The 19056-nt window shown below is 39.7% G+C and overlaps 2 protein-coding genes across 3 annotated transcripts in view; one reads left to right on the top strand and one right to left on the bottom strand.

The window, feature by feature from the left end:
* The window catches only part of cog5 (component of oligomeric golgi complex 5), a 174182-nt gene extending 164704 nt beyond the window's left edge, over positions 1-9478 (top strand). The window contains exons 21-22 of the mRNA XM_088922671.1: positions 415-494; positions 7833-9478. Coding sequence (XP_088778797.1) covers positions 415-494; positions 7833-7947 — 195 coding nt within the window. The 3' untranslated portion in view covers positions 7948-9478. The remainder of the gene's footprint in view (positions 1-414; positions 495-7832) is intronic.
* On the bottom strand, positions 9191-18282 carry hbp1 (HMG-box transcription factor 1). 2 transcript variants are annotated; one of them, XM_088922672.1, is made up of 11 exons: positions 18210-18282; positions 16420-16612; positions 16003-16234; positions 15320-15455; positions 14879-14990; positions 13859-13974; positions 13066-13222; positions 12678-12822; positions 12188-12496; positions 10915-11056; positions 9191-10037 (listed from the first exon to the last, which is right to left on the bottom strand). In XM_088922672.1, exons 1-11 carry the CDS (start codon positions 18222-18224, stop codon positions 10020-10022), a joined length of 1575 nt encoding a protein of 524 aa, XP_088778798.1. In that variant the 5' UTR covers positions 18225-18282; the 3' UTR covers positions 9191-10019. The 2 variants fall into 2 exon arrangements, with proteins under 2 accessions (XP_088778798.1, XP_088778800.1); XM_088922674.1 differs by having other exon boundaries at positions 16441-16612.
* Positions 18283-19056: the final 774 nt, after the last annotated feature.

Below are 19056 nucleotides of genomic sequence, written 5' to 3'. Positions count from 1 at the left end.
ATAATTCCCTTAATGGTTTACTGCACAAGGATAGTCTAACCCTTAACCTAAGAACTCCTTATTCTGGCCTTCTTATTCAACAGGGCCATTGACCATATCCATTAGAGACATTGTCAATTTTTTAAAACTCAATTTAATTCTATCTTTTTAATCTAAAGCTTTTAATTTGCAATCTACTCTTGATTTCTGGATTTTTTCTGTGTAACTTTCGGCTTGCTCCTGTTGTATGCTATATGTGCTTTTGTACAGGGCTTTGATTTTCTTCAAAAGCACTCATAAGTAATACTGTATTATTATCTAATTCACATGGGCTCATCTGAAGAGTTCCAGAGCTCCAAAAAAATCAGTTTCTCGTGTCATAAGTGAAAATGCCAAGTGAAACAACTTTTTACTGTGCTAAAACTTGTGTTCCAGAGGGCTGAATGGTCCATTGCTCGGTATTCCCAGTGGCTTGATGACCACCCTTCGGAAAAGGATCGTCTCACTCTCATAAGGTAAAGCCCCTGAATGGCGTTTTTGTACAGTGCATGATGAAGTCAGTGTTGTCGACTCCAAATTGATTCTGTGCAACTCATTGAAAAGAAAGGGTTTGAAAGAGAATTCACACATGTGATTTGGTTTTGTCTTTTTAGTTTGTAAATAATTTCTGTAGTGTAACTCAACTGGAACACAAGCTTTATTTTAAATTATTGTTCAGTTTATTTTTTTAGTATTCAAAATTCTCCGTGTTACCTTTTGCAGTGACTTTCACAGATGCAGGTTGGGGATTAGCAGTATTAGAGAAAAATGGTGAGGACATGAAATAGTCAATTAATTTTCATTTGTGAAGGGCTGAATGCATTTTTTTTGTTAAGTTTTGCAAGTCCAGTAAGTTTCCCTCTGTGGACAGAGGCAGATATGAAAAATTAAGATTTTTTCCGTTGCTCATGGTTAGTAGACATCATTTATCCTGCATTGTAATACTGTCAACACCCACTGTGCTTTGCCAGAAACAGAATGTCTGTCTTGGGCAACCTCAGCAAGCCTGGCCTACAACCGTTCAGGTGCTATGCAGCATATTCAACACCACCAGCCTGTATTTTCGAAACCTCCTTTCGAGATCAAAGCCACACGAAAGCACCGTGAAAAGTTCAGAAATAGACTTAACTTTGAGTATTGGAAGTGACTTGGAAAAAAATTGTAATTTTACTTCAAAGATGTTATATAAACATTTAGTTGTATTTACTTAATCTCATCAAGGAGGAGCTTGAGCATTCAGGAGAAAAAATCCTTCTCTTAGGATGTCATTCTAAAGCTGTCAGATGTGACCTACTTTGGGCTGGTAATACTAATTAGACTCCCTCACCGGCACAAGAGGGACCGTGCATCCTTTCAAGATGTGTGTGTCAGAGCCATTTTCTTCTTTTTCACACCACCCACCCCCAGTGGTGCTCAGCCAGTCACTGAGCACTGGCACGTGAAGGATCTCAAGTCACAGTCAGATAGGACTCAACACAGACTCTAGTCTGTGATGTCTAGGCCCCAGGGCATGACCTCTACCTTCTGATCGAGCACCTTTACACATTGAATGATTTTAGGGGTGCATGTATTAAGACTGGAAGCATAGAGCCTGGTTGTGCTGGCCTTCAGGCAGAACTGTCCTTGTGTCATGGCAGGGGTCCAGGGTGCTCAGGATTGCTGGTTCCTATGAGCAGGATTCTCCTGGGAGGGAGTGTGGAGCAGCTGTTTGTTCATTGTGACCCAGCCTGCAGCCTGCTGTGGTACAGGCTGCCTCTGATAACTCTCCCCTCAGGAGGACTGGGACAAGCAGGGCCTCACAGTAGCCAACATGCCACAGACAGCAGGGGCTCTGGCCTCAATAACTACACACCTCTGCATGCTGCCAGGCTAGCTGACGTTTGCAGTTTCTCACCTCTTGTTGCACCTTAGTGTGTTTCTTCACTCGATCCTTGTGTGTCTCATGCACAAGTATGAAAAATGCATTTCAGCACAAGTCCGTATGACATGTTCCTTTTATCTTAATGTCCTTACGTTTAACAACATTTATAAAACTATTATAGCAAAGCTGTATATTACCACTTCCTTTTTTTTCTTCTTCTAGCTGATCAAATTTCTGCTAAAATCCTAGGGGATACACCAGTTTAGTGTTCACACTTTAATATATTTTGCCAGTGAAGTGTTTTGTCATTAACATTGTGTTATAAGTAAGGATCTGTGTGTATTGACACAGTGCAATTTGATCTACATTATTTTGGTAGCTGATGAGGACATTACTAAATATAGAAGAAGTAATCAATAGATTGTAGGTGAAACAGATCAATAGAATGAAAAGATGGTAGTCAAGATGGTAACACAAGTCAGTCTCTCATTTAGAGTTGATTGATAGCATAAAGTGACTGTCTATTGATTCAGGAAAAATGTGCTGCATCTGTCTTCAGCTTGTTCCCAGAGTAAATGAGCCTCTTCGTCTTTGAGAGTAACCTGTAGTGACAAACTATGCTAATAAAGTGATCTAGATTTACACAAAAACACTGCAGCTAAAGAAATAACCCCATCTCCTACATGAGTATAAGTATTATTGGAACTAAATTTCAGAGTCATTATTGAACTCGGTAGATATCGGCCTTAGTGTTTTATTTCTGATATTAATCTTCTTTTTCATGTCACAGTAATAGCTTCCTGTTGCAACTACAGCTCCACTTTGGAACAGTTTTTGTAATTTTATTATTCTTACATCTTTTGGTAATGTTTGGTTCATTTTAGAAATGGGAAGTCAACCTTTTTCTTTTAAAATTGTCATACGGTGTCTTTGTCTGAAATATAGCCTAGATATGGAGAATATATTTTATTTATCATTTCATTAATATGAAAATAGCAAAATATAACACATGAAAGACAATACTTTCCTTTGATGAAAGGCTTAAGAACACAGTTACCCATTTCAATTTCTGATGATGATTTTTCCATTGTTTTTGAAAATGTCTAACATTTTTCAACATTTAAGTCATACAATTCTAACTTAATAGTGCTTCATTGCTGAATGGATTAAATAATCCTCTATTGAAAAAAGTAATTCTTGTGAAATATGTTTAGGTAGTGTTTGGATTGATTTCTGTTTCATAAAGCTTTTAATTCTCATTTTCTTCTCTCACGAAAAGCAGTAAATCCCTGTAAGTGGATGGATTGTACAACTGAAATGACTTTAAGAAGCTAATGGTGATAGTTAGACACTAAACTCCGTAATTTGTCTTTATTTGCATGGAGAGAAGAAGGGAGATTTCTATCTGTCCAAATACAAATCAATCCCTTGTACCCAATCAATCACTGACTGCATTCAGTAGCCTCTCAGCTGCCAGATATGTATTAAATAATCATAACCTTGTGATTTGTATCCTTGAAAGTTTTGAGAGGTGGTAGAATTTATAAAGCAGTAAGAGTGGATATTTATCTTCCATGGTAGATGTCTGCTAATAGAAGCAGGCTTTATCAGTCTCTCCAGCTAGTTCGTTGTAGCCTTGTTGACTAAGAAGCAAGTACTAGTATTTTAGGCAAATTCATTATTTTGGCTCTTGTTTGCTATCTTTGACATGTGCATTAAAGCAGCTATCAGAAGTACATCCTTTTTCACGCTTCCAGAGGAGTCGCATAAGGTCCCCTATTATTTTGCGTTTAGCCTGCTCTGCAATACGGCTCAGTGTGTACTGGCCCTAAGCCTTTATGGGACAAACTTGGATGCTTTGTCATTGCAACAGGATATGCTGTTCATTTTGAAATAGACCCTTTAAGAGAATTATAGATCAGTGTGTCCTGTGGTACACCGTTGTGCAGTCAGACCTTCTTTTATTCCAGTAAACCCTGACCTGATCCTGGGGCAGAGCTCAGGCTGCTGCACACACAGGAGGGCAGATTACACCCCCCTTCCAGCTTTCAGCTCTCTGTGACAAGGGCAGGTTTAGCTCGACCTCTTGCTATAACCACAAGACTGTTAACCAGAGCCCTGTCCTGGTTTCATTAGCCAGTGAGTGATATGAAGGGATCTGCGATGCCTAGGCATGGAGCACTATATAAGGTTAAATTTGTATTGTATTGAAGTGTGAATTTTAAAAATGATCCAGCTCTGGGCGTTAAAAAGTCTGCTTGCGTTTGTTGCTTACTCGCTTTAGGATTATCATTAGCCGTAGTGAAAATATCAGTTTCAGTTGTTACAGATTCCACTGGAAAACCTTAAGGTTCAAGTCTTTTGTAAGGAATAGCTGCTGCACATGCACATATGTCATGTATATAGGTGGTATTTGTCACAAAAAGGTCACTGTATTTATATTGAAGTAATTCAGGTGGGTAGCTGTGTCAGCTAGTGTAGTCTGCAAAGGAGCAAGTCATAGGTTTATTACATGCTGAAAAGAGAAGAGAGAAAACACATCATTTTGTCTGTAAAGCCTTCTTCAGGTGTAAGCTCACACCCGAAAAAGGCTTCACAGCTGAAATGTTGTGTTTTCTCTCTTCTCTTTTCAGCTTGAAATAACCTATTACTGTATTTATATGCTGATTTTCTTCTGTTTTATTTCTTCAGGGTAGTAGACTCTCTGACCATAATACTAAAAAACCCCTGTCTAACGAAGAGGCTCAAGTCACTGTCAGGGTCAGGCACTGTGTAGTTAGTTTGGGTAGAATGAGTATGACTGGCCGTGTCTGAGCACTTACTACAAATCAACAGAAAATGGGGCAAGAGCACCCCTTAATGCTGATAGCGAGAACTGCTGGAAGGGAGGTGCATCAGTCAGAGATGAAATGCCTGAAGAGTTACTTCACAGTAGAGTTCAGGGATATTCTAGACCATGACTGTGTGGCTTAGAGGGCTCTGTCTTCTCTCCACTTAAAAATATCATAGATAATTTGGATACAAAACAACTGATGAATACCACATTTTAGGAGTTAGCAAGAGCTCAGTGACTCTTCTGACACATTATTTTTTGGCTTTCAGCCTGGTTGGACTGAAAAGTAATGTCAAAAGACATTATATTGCAGAATCAAGATGGACGCTGGCCAGAGTGCGTCTTCCAGATAGCCAGAAGCGAGTTCTTTGTCGCTAAATACAAAACCAAAACTCGGCCACATTCTAGTTGCACACCCTGCAAAGTTTTCCTTTGCATGAATGAATAAAACAATACAATGGAGTTTCACCACACTTTTTTTTTCCCAGTGATCTCTTGAGTCATGGCTTGTAGTTGAATCATCATTCCTATGAATGGACCTGGCTCATCATCCTTGAAAATGTAAATTTAATGAAAATGTAATTTATGTCTGTAATAAAACATTACATTTATACCTTGTATAAATATTCATTTTACGACTTCATAATATCACAATATTCAACGTGGCTATATTCAAGATACAGTAGGTGCTGAGAAACCTGTCAGGACTTCTATGTCCCGATGCCTGTAAAACTTTGCATTTAATAATCCAAACCTAGAGTTATCAAGGGATGTATCCTCGATTTAATAAATCAAATACTGTTTGCAGTGTTTTCAGCATTTTTGTGATTGTGTCTTGGAAAAGTTTTAATTTACTACCAAAATGTTATATTTTTATGAATTATATATGGTGGTGTATATAAATGTTTTCAAGTTACCTTTTTTTGCTTAAAACTGTAATGATCAAAATTAGCATAGTTTTATGCGAGGTTGAATGTCGACCTATCCTGCAAAGAGAATAATACTGAATAATTTGCTTATAGCTTAAGTATTCAGCTCTCTAATTCAGTATTTGGTAGAAGCATCTTTTACAATCTACCAGCTTTGTCCAATGTGATGGTGTAGTATTTGTTCTTTGTTCCAAGTAAAATATATCCAGTGTTAAAAAGTTAGTTTGGGATCATTCATAGAATCATTCATGCAATTTTCATTTCTCACATTAAAGGTTTTTATTAGATTCAGGTTAGGACTTGAGGTAACTTCTTGCCAGACCTCATTAATGTGGCTTTGGCCTTGAGATTCTGGTTATTGTGCTGCTTACTTCTAATGTTTGGCCCAGTTTTAGATTCTTGGCTGCTGACTCGAGCACATTTTCTCTAGAATTCTCATTCGCCTGTAATAATAATAATCTTAATTTTTTAGCACCTTACAGAGTACTTTGTTTCTATTTTCTCCCCAAACGTGACAAGCTTCCCAGTGCCTGTCGACGAGAAACATTCCCATGACATGATGTTGCCACCACCATGCTTAACAGTTGGGATGGTGTTGAGTGGGTGATGTGGTGTGTTGGGCTTGGATCAGATGCTTTCCATTTAGACCAAAACTTTGTTACATTTGTATCTCATCTAACCACTAAACCTTCTGTTGTGACATATTTTGTCACAAACTCTTTATGACAAATATATGAGATGAATACACTCAGGATTTAAGAAAGGACCGGAATATTTTTTATCTGTGAACACTCAGTCTCATCTCAGACTTATGATTTTGCAAATTTTAATCACTGAGATTGGCTTAACAATGTCAATGGCATCCCAAACGAGTGTCCTGCTTGCCCACGTGCTCAGTTCGGAAGGTTGGCTTGAACTGGGTGGTACAACGCACATTCCAGTTTGTAAGGATGACCACAGACTTTGAAATTTTCTTGTTATTTTACCCTGATTTAACCTGTGTCAAAAGTTCTTTGGTCTGCATAGTTGGTTTGTTGTATCAGTTTGTGAGTGATTGCTTGAAATTTTATTCCTAACAAAGGTGTTCTACAGAGATAGGTGGATTTACTCTCAAATGAAGTTATTCCATTTTGATTACACATAGAAACCATCACATAACTGTTTGAGCTCTCAAAACAAATCTTTTTGATGATGAACCTAAACTGATTTAGGGTTGCTGTAGTGAAGAGGTTGAATACTTACACATTGACATCTTCAACTTTTCTTTGAACAAACTAACTTATTTACAAACTAGCAGCAAATGATCAGTTTGGAGTAGTTTGTGCAGATTGTGACTAGACCTGTTTGAAAATGTTGCAACTGCAAACTCAAGGCTAGTATCTTTGCAGAGGGACTGTATGAAGGGTTCATATTCAAATGTCAATTTCCAGTAAACAACATGTTCGCTTGTCCTATGACGTGGGCCTCTGTAGTGAACATTCAGGTCAGTGCTTATCTGGCTGTAGATCTGGTGGGAGTATGCTCGGACTCTTCTACAGAGCGAATATTGGCTGGAGTCCTTACAGCTGGTAATGTCATTCTCTTGGGCCTTCTATGCTGAGCCTTCTTCTGCTGCTTGTTCCTTTCCATCTGATTGCTTGAATTTGCCTTTTCTGTCTAGCAGAGGAGCAGCTTCTCAAATCAGAACACTGAACTGGCATGTTCCTAAAATAAAATACTGTAACAATGCTGATCACAGGCAAGGAAAAAGCCATGTTCCTGTTGACATTATACTGGTACAGTCTGTTGATTTGTTAAGTAGTTGTGTTTTTAACATTACATAATTGCTGTGGCAGTAATGTTCTGTAAATATAAAAAGGGGGTTACCAAAGGATTCCTGAAAACATCAGGTGTGATGCTCTTTCCATGTTAGACAGCAATATGTAACTAAGCTCCATTGTCATATTTAGATTACACAAGGCTAGTCTTCTGCACCAGTTTCCTGGTACTAAATTTAGTAGATTTGAGTGAACAGCGATCAAAATATGAATATTTCAGCAGGATTTATTTTGGTTCGACACTGACAATAAACTCTTCAGTAAGCCAATAAAGCCCAGCAAGATGAGCAGTGGGATTTATGTCGTTTTTCTTCATGAGTGAAAATCTGACACAAGGGCCAGAACCTGATTTCCTTCTCTGTTGTTCTTTGCAGGGGGGCACTGGAAGCCTATGTGCAGTCTGTGCGAGCCAGAGAAGGGAAGGAGTTTGCTCCCATTTATCCCGTAATGCTACAGCTGCTCCAGAAAGCAGCAAGTGTCGTTCAGTGAGCCGATTCCGTCAGTGAAAACCTTTTTTGTAAACATCTCCCTATTCTGAATTAACAAGCATGCAATGGTAAGCATGAAATATCGATGAAACTGTGTTCAATGGGGAGGAATAGTCTTATTCTATGTATATTATTTTGCTCATTAACTAAAAGGTAAATTGTATTCAGGGTAAAACATAACTTTTCTGGTGAAAACATAACAAAGGACTGTCCCAGCCCTTAGTTCCTTGTAAAAAGCTCATTATTACATTCCAACTGAGCTCCCAATTACCTAATAATGTACTTAAGATGTCCTTTTCAGCTCCAGAGGATTTGCAGACCACATGTTTAGTTAACATCCTTTAGTTCACTTGAAAACCTTTAACAGTAGAAAGGCTGAAGAACACTTAAAATGTCAAATTAGGGAATTATTACTTCAAAGAGCTACTCCAGAGGACAGTGCCATCAGAAGTCCAGATTTCACAGACCCTGTACTGTACTGATTTTCAAAAGGGTCTTCTCCCAGATTCTTAAAAACTGAAAATAATACATTAAAAAAATCAGATTTTATTATAATACTATGTATGGGACTAATGTGAAACCATACATTTTTCATTTTGAAAAGGGTTTTTTAGATAAAATATATGAAGTGCTTCTGTGATTTCATGACTTTGTTTTGTAGTATGTTTCAGGATTAAACTCCTTTAGAAAGGGATCTGAAGGATTAAGAAAGGTATTCTTGCTATCTCTCTTTCAGCCTTATGTATCCACTTTGATTTGGGATGATTTTGATGGTGGTAGAGGGCACAATAGCATTTTCCCAGGTGGTGCAGTTCATTCTAATTCATCTGTTAATCACCTGAATTAGCTTGTTATTAACTGCACAGATTTACAAACTTCTAGCAGCTCTTCTAGCAGGTGTTGCTACTTAGAGATGTCGAAAACGTACAGAATATGATTGAACTCAGACCACCCCAAATTAGAAAGAGGAACTTGACTCTGGGTGTGGGTTCTATTTAAAAAACAAATTAAAGTGCTATAATCATGCTAAATTTGTCACAAGGCTCCTCCTAAAATATAGAATGCCCTTGCTTTCAGATTTCACCTCCTCTGAATTTGAAAGTTTTAATCCACAAGAGATGAATCTTTAAAAACAGCGTACCAATTTAAAATGGTTAGTTTTGCCACTTAAATCAGTTAAGAACATCATCAAAATTGAAGACTGTGTTCAATACCGGTGTGCAATAAAAGTAACAAAAGGTGAATGGATTACACATTTAAAATTTTTATTTATAATATAATACAAGAACATTTTGTGCAAGAGTTTGGTGGGGCAATAATTCTGTACATAACTGACAATGATTTAAAATGTCATCACAAAATGGCAAAGCAGAAACAAGCTAGAAGGTTGCACTGATTGTGTTATTTGTAATTGTTTTTGAAAATGATTACATTTCTGCTTGTATACATTTGTTGGCCGTAGAAGATACAATAAAGTGCTAAAACACTTGAGGTAAAAATCCTTACCCAAGTGTAGTGTGTGCCCACCCAAAGTCTAATATGGCCTCTTTATTTGTATAGAACACCCAAGATATACTGAAGAAACCCCAGCTACACAAGTAATATATTCCCTAGCTTGCCAGAAGAAAAAGTTAAATGGATTACAATAGTTGTGCAATATATGGGTTATACAAATATAATTAATGAACAGCTGTAATAAAGCATTTTAAATTCCCCTTTTTACATTTAAAAATAGACATTTTTTATACAGCTCCTTTGCTCCCTACTTTAGCACCACAGGGTTTGTTTCAAGCCTATAGTATGAAATTACCTGAAAAGAAAAATTACCATTTTACTTTGGAAGAGTAAGGCATTTCGGTCATTAAAAAATAAGAAAATATTTGAGCATAGTTAGTGACTAGGTTATATGCTTTTTATTATTTCATATATCTTTAATGTCTCTATTAACTTAAAAGCAAACATTTCATCACAGTAATCGTAACAACCTTGCAGAAGAAAGGGAAGGCAGGCAGGTGAGTCCGTAGTCCCATCCAGTTTGTACTGCAAATGCAGATCCCTAAAGATGTCCATTTCCTAATTCTGCTGTGAGCCCTGCAGGAAGAGAAAGCAAGATTGGCAACAGAGCGCTGGTTCAAAGGCTAAACATAAGCAATTTAAATTAAAGCCGTTGCTAAGCAGCAATATCCTCAGTCAGTCTTAGGCAATGAAATCCAGTTCCTGTCATCAGAAGGAAAAAAAAAAGACGTGGTGACTTCAACTGCTTCTGGCAGTTTGTCAGTCCCATGTCCCAACGGTGATGATTAAGTAAATAAATATCGCCTTGCAGGCCAAAGATTAAAGACCGTTCATGTAACCAACCCGTAATACTGTAGCCAATGAATGGCCCCAGCACAAAACCAGACTTTAAGAAGGGAGGGAAGCTGGCACTGACTGAGTGAAATCCAACTAAGAAAACAAATACAACCTGCTTTATTTTCCATAGCAAAAGGTAATTGAGTAACTTTAAAGGAAAAACACATCCACCCAACAACTAAGCACCTAGGTTTACATAATTTAGCTTAACCTTCAGATACCAAACTAACTCTGGAAGCTAGAAGCATAGGTGGGTTTGGCCATCAGCACCATGTGTTCCTTCTACCAAGTCCCTCTGGCCAGTATTCTGTTTTTCTTACATGTGAAGTAATTAGTTTTAGAACTCTTACTTATAATGTCAACCTGGCGACCCATCTATTCAGCAGCGTATCTGACTGGAGCTACCTGACTGAAGTACCTTGCTCAAAGGTAAAGCAGCCGTGTCCCAGCTGGAATGTGAACCCACAGCCCTAACCACTCCTCCACACAGCAAGCATCTGTCAGTACAGCCCTATCGCTTTCCCTCGATGTGTCTATCTGGTTTGCTTATAGCCGATGATATTTAAGGGTTGCCAGCTGATCCCAGGGGGCGACAGCTGCTGGTGCAGGTCCTTACAGAGCTGGTTCGTTTCCTTTTCCAGCAGTCCGGATTGAGGCGCTTCTGCTCCTCTGCCAAGGCCTTCGCTTCCATTGTGTACATCCTCCGCTCCTCGTTTTTCATCTTTTTCCACCGATCTCCAAGGATCACGCTTATGGCTCTGCAACACAGAGGCTAAAATTACACACAGATAACAGAAGGCCTGCTCTCATGAGTACTGAAAAAAATCCTTTCTTCCTGCAAACAGCAACACTGTTTCTAGCAAAGGCATCATAAATGTGGCAATAAAATCTGAAAACTCAATTTAGAAATGGGAACAAGACTGAGTAATAGGTCCCTTATAAAATGTTCCAGTCAAAGTGGATGCACAGAACTGGCAAGCTATACAAAACTTACACCATTTATAGTCACTGATTCCAATAACTTACTCTGCTCTCTACTTCTATATCAGTGTATTTCTGTTATGATTTCTTTATGCATTCGGATTTCCTCTCCTTAAAAGGTTTCTCACACCCTCTTTGTGATGCAATTAAGAGTATTTCATTAACAGGTTACATTAAAGGTTAATGACAACTGTTTGTGATTAAGTCTTTCTACTGTTAACCATGTACGCCAATATCACTCTCACTTTCTCAAAACAATAGCTACTGTAGGTGCCTACAGAGACAGAGCTGAGCTATATCGATATTTTGCATTTGTCTCCTTTCCTGACTGGTCTTGTTGCTTCCTTAAATAACACTTGCTGGTCACAGACCAGCAGCTGTTAATATCTGGTATGATGTACTGCACCCTTGCAGATGTCTGTTAGAGTTGCGACAAGGCTTTAAATTAGCAGCCAGTGCCTGACAAAGGGACTCAGTGCATGGCTGCTGAGTCCCTTTGTCAGGCAAGACATAAAACTGTAAGTGAGGTTAGTATTTTTATGCCTTCCACCCTTCCAACACACATGAAACCCTATTCCTACATTGGTGGTGTGCTCTCAAAACTGCCAAATGCAAGAACAAGCATCAATCAGAGACCCCAAAAAACTTAGGCATTAAGGAGTAATGGCAGTACCAGTACAACAGCCCAGGGCATGAAGTGTATTCATGTAAAAAAAAAAACTGATGAAATGAGCTCTTCCCACTTTTTATCTAATGGAGTATTCATGTTACAGCTCAACCTGGGGCGAGCATGGAGGAGAAGAAAAGCATTTAGAGACCCTCGTCATCTGTCCTGCATCTTATGGGAATTTTCTGTAACAATGTATGAACCTCACACTCAATATCCATCATGAGGCCAGTGTACAAACCTGTTATCCTTCCCTGGGTACATCTGTGTATACTCCACTCTGTATTTTTTTGCAAAAAGCATGAAGGCATTCATTGGTCTCTTGCACTTGGTAGGCGTGGCACTGTTTGCTGTCCCTGAGCTGTGACTCTTATTTGATTTGCTATAAAAAGTACAGGAGGGCTGGGAAGATCCTGAAGGCTCAAAGTCCCTGCTTGATTTCTCACAGTCCGGGCTGACGGCTCCGCCGCTGGAGAGGGAGGCCCTGCGCTGGCGCGCCATGCTGCTCAGCACATACACTGCTGAGGAGTCCAGCGGGGTGAAGTCGTAGCTGTGCAGAGAAACACGTAGGAACCACGTCACAGCAAGGCCACATCCCCCATCTCAGGCTGCTGCTGTCTGACAAGACACCCCCCTTCTAATTCTTCGTGCAAGTTGGAAAAACTACCAGTAAGCTGGCTTTGACAAAATACCCCCCCCCCCCCCAAATAACCACCTAAGGTTTGATTTACCTCCTGAAGGTGTCAAAAACAACTGAATCATCAAAGTTTATGGCATCAGGGTGTCCTGGAGGTAGACAGAGATCTCCAACCTGCATCTCGTAGCAGGGTATTCCATGCTGGACTACGGTAAGGCTCGGATAAAAGGAAGACCATCCTGGGCGGGAGAAAATAACAATATATAGTGTAACAAAAAACAGGCAACCACAAAGAGAAACCACGCCAGGAACTGTCCGTAATGGAAAAATAAAACAATTCTATCAACATTCAGATCATCGTTCTAGGTCCTGTCCGACTGCTTGGCACCTACTGCCCATAGTCGTAGCTGTACTTTTTTACAATACTCAAGGTTTGTAACTGACCATGAAGTGTTTATCGCAAAATATCTGCATTTGTTTACCTTTGTTTTTCACATAAAAGGGATGATCCAAACTGCATTCGGCAGTTAAAAAGCCATCTTCTTGGGAACCAGGATCAAAAGTCAATTTCAGAACGGACTGCCCAAATGAGACAGTTTCTTCATGTGCCACTAACTTTAGACCTTCGGAACCAAAGCTCTGTGGAAATCAACACCAGAAGAAAGACAGATTATGGAACAGGATCACAACAGATTTTAAGAATACCACTTTTAGTGATTACTGTATTGAAATTCAGAATAATTATGCACTATTAAGCATAAATTAAATGTATTCAAAATCTTAAGTATTTTAAGGATAGTTGCTTCAAAATGCTCAAACCTGAAAAAACTAGAATTGAGGAGTGTTAATAATTAATAATTACTGTAATTACAATAATTACTAACACAAAAGAGAAAGAAAGAATACTCCTTACAGAGCTGTCTTCACACAAATCCTGTTCTCTTACTATTTTCCAGGAGCAGCCTATTAAGATTAAATCTATTTTTTAGGCCTCCAATCTGTTTGAGACTTATTTTTAAACTACTGAGCTACAATAATAATGAAACCTATTTGTGTCTTCGTTCACAATATCTTTATCAGAAAATCTAACTGATTTTCTTTTTCCTGGTAATCCTGCAGAGCAGGTATTTAAAAACAAGATGCGGTGCACTAAGCCCCAAACAGGCAGAGCACAGAATGAACCTGCTGGGATATGCTGTAATACAGCAGAAGATGCTGTGTATAAACGTGACTGTTGAATAATTCAGACACGATTTCAGCTCCAGGCTCACTTGCCTTCAGGGAATGACACTGGGAATCTCTCTCATCCTCGGACTCATCATCCGAATCCGCAAGGTCTTCAGCATCCTGCCACTCGACATTATTCCCCTTGTGGAAGCGCAGACGGGTGCCTGCGTGTGACAAGACAACAGGCAGCTGCACAGTCTTTCTCAGGGCTTGAGCACTCGGCGCAGGGGCTGGTTCCCATCAAAGGCACTTTACAGCGTTTGTACTGCTTCTCAGCACAAGTAAAATTAATATAAAAGTAGAGTACAATAAAAGGCCCAGAATGTGATCCACTGAAAAGCTTATGGAATTCCCTAGCCTGAGCAAAACATCTGCACTCCACACAAATAATACTCTGCATGAAAACAGGATAGACACTTTTGAACTGTAAAAACAATGATGGAAATGATTTAACTCGGTCAGTTTGCTACGCTGCAAAGTTTGTTCCTCCAGTGAAGACACAAGTAGGTAACAATTGTTCAGTCTTACACTGTAATACTACTCATTCTACACAAGGGGGAGCTGCGAGATTACACATGCTATTCTAAAAAATGGCTGTAGCACAGAACAAGATGTATTAAAAAAGAGAAACTACTTTTAATGACTACCCATAGTCACATAATGTTAGCTCAACTTTAATGTGCAATAACACATAAGATGTGGAGGGTTAAAGCACTGTTTCATTTATGACACTCGATAGGCATTTAAGTCCCTTGGGATAAAATAACATCTTTGTTATTTCCAACTGGTCCCCATCAATGTATGATGCTCACTGTCTCACTCCAGAAAGGGGGAAAACAAAAATATGGCTAACAAGTTGGACGCACTCACGCAATGTTTTACTGGGCTGTATAAAATGTGGGATTTTGTAGTTACAGAGTCTTCTACTGAACCATGCAACTGCTTTTCCTCATTCAATCTCCACAAACATTTAATTGTAGACTACACTCAGAAACTGAATAAAATGGTAAGCAGATCTACTATATGAACTCCCACACCTGAGACCTCACCTCTCAAAGAGGTTTTTACCTTTCAAAAAGCAATGCCATGCTGTTGAAGGCCATGAATGAGACCATCCTAGGTCGTCGTCATCAGAAAGCGAAGACATGCAGAAAATACCAGATTCCGATTCACTGCTCGCCTGCAGTAAAGAAACAAAAAGGGTTTAGACCTACAGAGTGACGTCACAACTGAGTGAAGGACTCTTTGGATAAGGGCACCTGATTCATTAAAAACAACGATAAAAGATTTCCTTTTTATAGAACTAGTCAGGCTATGAATATATTTTCTTGAGTTATGATGGAAGTGTACAGAAAAACGATTAAAGCACACACATGCAAAAATACACCATGTGTCTAGAAACCTGTATTTAATTACCTTAAACAACAAAGGGACCCCCCCCAAAGCCAGAATTAGGGTGCCGCAGTTCGAATAATCAACAGTAAAGAAAACTCTGCAGCCTCTCTTTACCCGTTCATGTTTAACTGCGGCTCGCTCCTTCCAGTGGGTCTTCGACAAGCTCGGCTCACTGCTTGAAGAGGCTGGTGGCGGACGGGCGTAGGAATGTAAACTGTTGCTGGTGGCTATTATATGGACAGGAGACGATCTGCACGCACACATACGAAGCAAAAGCAGTTAAAATGCAGCCTTTAGAAATGCTGCAACAAAAGAACATTCGCAGGTGTCAACACCTCTGAACCACCGCATGTTACACACAAAAAATCTGACAGTGATGTATTTTAGTACAGTCTGATTAGAGAAGCTCACGTAGCTGTGTCAGCATGCATAGGCTGCAAAGGAACCAGTAGAGTTTTATTCTGCGCTGAAAAGAGAAGAAAAGAAACAACTTTTCGGCTGTGGAGCCTTCTTCGGCCTTCACACCTGAAGAAGGCTCCACAGCCGAGAGGTGTTTCTTTTTCTTCTCTTTTCAGCACGACATAAACCTTTACTTGTTTCTTTGCAGTCTGTTTAAAGTTCACAAAAAATTATTAAACCGGTCTTCATTTAATATTTTATCCCATGTATACCGAGTTCAAAGTGCTTAAAAACAGTTGCAGTTTCCAGCTGAGCTGTGAGGTTATCTGTAGTGTCCAGCTGTGTTTGGCTCCCTAGTTTTCCAAATATCCCGTATCCCATGTGCCCACACCACGTGCCTGTTGTAGAACGTGCACTGCATGAGGGGGCTCTGGGGACTGGTGGCGATGTTGGCCAGCTCTGCCAGCCAGCTGGTGCCGTGTTCTGGGGAGACCCCGCCGGCTGGGGGGCAGGAGGGGCGCGGGCTCCAGATATTCCGGGGGCGCTCCTGGTGGGACACGCCGGCACTCAGCTGGAACACCGCCGGGGAGGCCCGGTCTTCCTGCACGGCCTGCAACTCCGGAAGATCATCTGGAAAAGACAGCGCAGAGGCACTGTCACAAACACTGTCTTCCCTGGGGCAGAGGCAGAGCAGTGACTGCTGCTCAAGACGGCGGCTTATGCCACATTTCACTGGGAAAATATGAGCTTTAATAGCCAAACACCAACACCACCAACTGTTCTATTTCTGTTCTCGTCTGTTTCACTTTGATTACCATACTCCATGCGATTCTCACTGGAAGGGCATCCGGGAGAGGATGGCAGGTCTTCAGTACACTTCAGCATCTCGAAGGTGTCGTCCATTCGCGACGCACTCTCTTCCACCAATACCTGCACTTTCTGCACACTGTCAGGCATCAACTTGGTCTTCACTTCCCATACCATGTTAGACCAATTCGCTTGACCTGACTGGAGGAACACACACAAAAGCTTGCTTCTCAGTCAGGCAAATTCAAGAGCCATTTTATTTTCACCACAATTTTTATTTCATTAAAAGTGCCTTCTCACAGTCTCCTCGCACCTCAGCACTTCACAAAGTTAGGTTTCTGTTTGGACAAACTGAATCCAACTACGGTCAATTTATAAGTCACTTATTACCCAGGAAGCAACAGGGATAGTAAGTCCTGAATTTAGTTTACGAAGTAAAGCAAATATATGACAATAACTAAATATATGAACAAAGGAGACCCTGATTTTAAGTATCCACAGAAAATGAAAAGACAGTAACTGGCTCACATGCCGGAGCTAAATTATTTTTAGTTCACCGCGCTGGTTTTCAATGGTTTTCCATTTTAAAATAAAAGCCTGCGTGCATCAAGATCGAGACGATCACAAATTAAGATCAATTTCTTTATGCCGAGAAGCGACACCACATCTACAAAGAAGGTTGGTTCAGAGAGCGTAAAAATTCTGTGTTGCCAAAAATGTGCTACTTCAACACATGCAAAAGTTCTTTTTTCGTACAAGTATTTATTTAAAAAAAGAAAAGTAGTTCAATTTCCTGAAAACGCCCTTTTAACACCGTATGCTTACTTGCATTCCGGATACTTCTAAAGTGCAGCTACGGTACATTTCTAAAACGCTGCTAATTGCCAGTGATGAATTAATCCCATTGTCTGCGAACTTCTCTCTCGGCTCCTTCAAGCCGTCATGTGACTTCTTGCATGCACAAGCCTTGTTTATAAACTTTGGGACTTGACGCATGCGCTTCAGAGCCCATTCATTCACAACTGCGTAACAAGAAGTGATCAATAACACAAGAGGATTAGTCTAAAGGGATTAGTTATTAATAGGTGTCCCTCTGTCAAATTTATGTGTAATCGCTTTTTCAGATTTCAAAAGTCGTTCAATTTAAAGCGACCGTAAATGTAATTTTTAGAGCCGCAGCTATGTTTACCATAAACGACAAACTGCGTTTAAAAGGCACTGATACGCAAAGGTTTAAATCGTCAACTTGATTAAATACAATCACATAATTTTGCACGTCTTCGGGCGTTTGTTGGTATTTTACGACTTCCTTTAATTGCACTTTCCTTTTTTTGTTGTTTCTTTTCGAAAAACCAACAACGAAAACAACAACTGGACGAGTTTTCTTTGACGAGTTTTCTTTGACTTACCTAACATTAACAAAAGAAACCAGAACTATCATGTACAACGGTTTCACAATGGGGAGAAGGGGGAAAAACAAGAAAAAATGTTGTCGAAGTATGTCAACAAGTTAAGACATGGTGATCGTCGACCTGTCAAGATGGTGAAATGAATGAAGTCGAAACGTCACTGACGGACAGGGACCAAGTCCAGAGATAAACCAAAACAAAACTATTACAAAAACAACAAACGTCACAATGAAATATCCCGTTCCCAGCGAAGTGTCACTCTCGATTGATGCGCGCAATATCATTTTCTCATCTTATCCTACTCCCGCCGACAGCTCAGAGTCAAAACAATTTCTTGTTTGATAACAATTTTCAACCTTTTGTTTCTTAAACGAAAGTTTCATACTTACCAAACCCGTCGCCATTACCGAGTATCTCTGGCAGTCTGCGAAGGGGAGGGAATGATTACTTTTAGACTCGAAACCCTACTGGTCAACCAAAGGATCAATATGTGCAAGTGTTATTTCTAATTGGCTGGTTTAGTGGTAAATGTAGAAGTGAGTCTGTTTTGTTCAGAAAGAGGACATGCATTGGCTTCGAACAACGCCATTCATCTAAGTACTGCATTCATTGGACAAACAGCTTGCTCCTCCTGCTCTGTACATGTAGTTTTTGTTGTTACATATTTCAGAGCACTGGTATTTGACTGCAATTCACACAGTTCCGTCAGCGCACACGTAGACAATAAAATAACAAACTTGAATCTTTTCATATATTTTCTTGATCATCTTGAAATGTTTTTTTTATTTTTAAATCAAGTGGTAAACTGCGTTTAGAGAAATTGGGTCAATCTTAAGGAAAAACAATTGCGATTATTCGCTACGTACGATCTCGTACGTAGTCCTTCAGGACTAGAGTAACAGTAGTGCGCTAGTCTTGCCTGCAACAAATCCTTTCTTCAATACCGAGGCCGTTAGGCCGCAGTACTAAAAGTTTCCCAATTACAGTACTAAATTGTTTCCAAGTGGTCACAGCTGCAGAGGTTCTTGATACAAAGGAGTAAGTTAAACCATCAAACACTAAGACTAAAGACGTACCTACTGTACTAACTGCAGCGAAGCGAATTAGAACCAACGTCATACGGTTCCTTGTGGTATTACAAAAACGCCTCATGAGCTAAGGTTATACATTATACAAGCGTGCAAAATACAAAGTATTATGTAGATCTGTATTCTCTTAAACGTGTTTGTATCTTAG

This window comes from Atractosteus spatula, chromosome 8, assembly GCF_055471065.1.
Source record: "Atractosteus spatula isolate fAtrSpa1 chromosome 8, fAtrSpa1.hap1, whole genome shotgun sequence".
NCBI classification, from domain to species: Eukaryota; Metazoa; Chordata; class Actinopteri; order Semionotiformes; family Lepisosteidae; genus Atractosteus; species Atractosteus spatula.
Note: the sequence above shows the minus strand (reverse complement) of the source record. Positions and strands in the feature narration are given on the sequence as shown.

Bases quoted from the DNA above. Each gene is read 5' to 3' on its own strand.
- hbp1 (XM_088922672.1), bottom strand. The intron at 16,235-16,419 runs GTAATCAAAGTG...TGTCTTTTCCAG, and splicing joins TGAGAATCGCATGGAGTATG to ATGATCTTCCGGAGTTGCAG. The intron at 13,223-13,858 runs GCAAGTGAGCCT...TGATTTCCACAG, and splicing joins CCCAGTGTCATTCCCTGAAG to AGCTTTGGTTCCGAAGGTCT.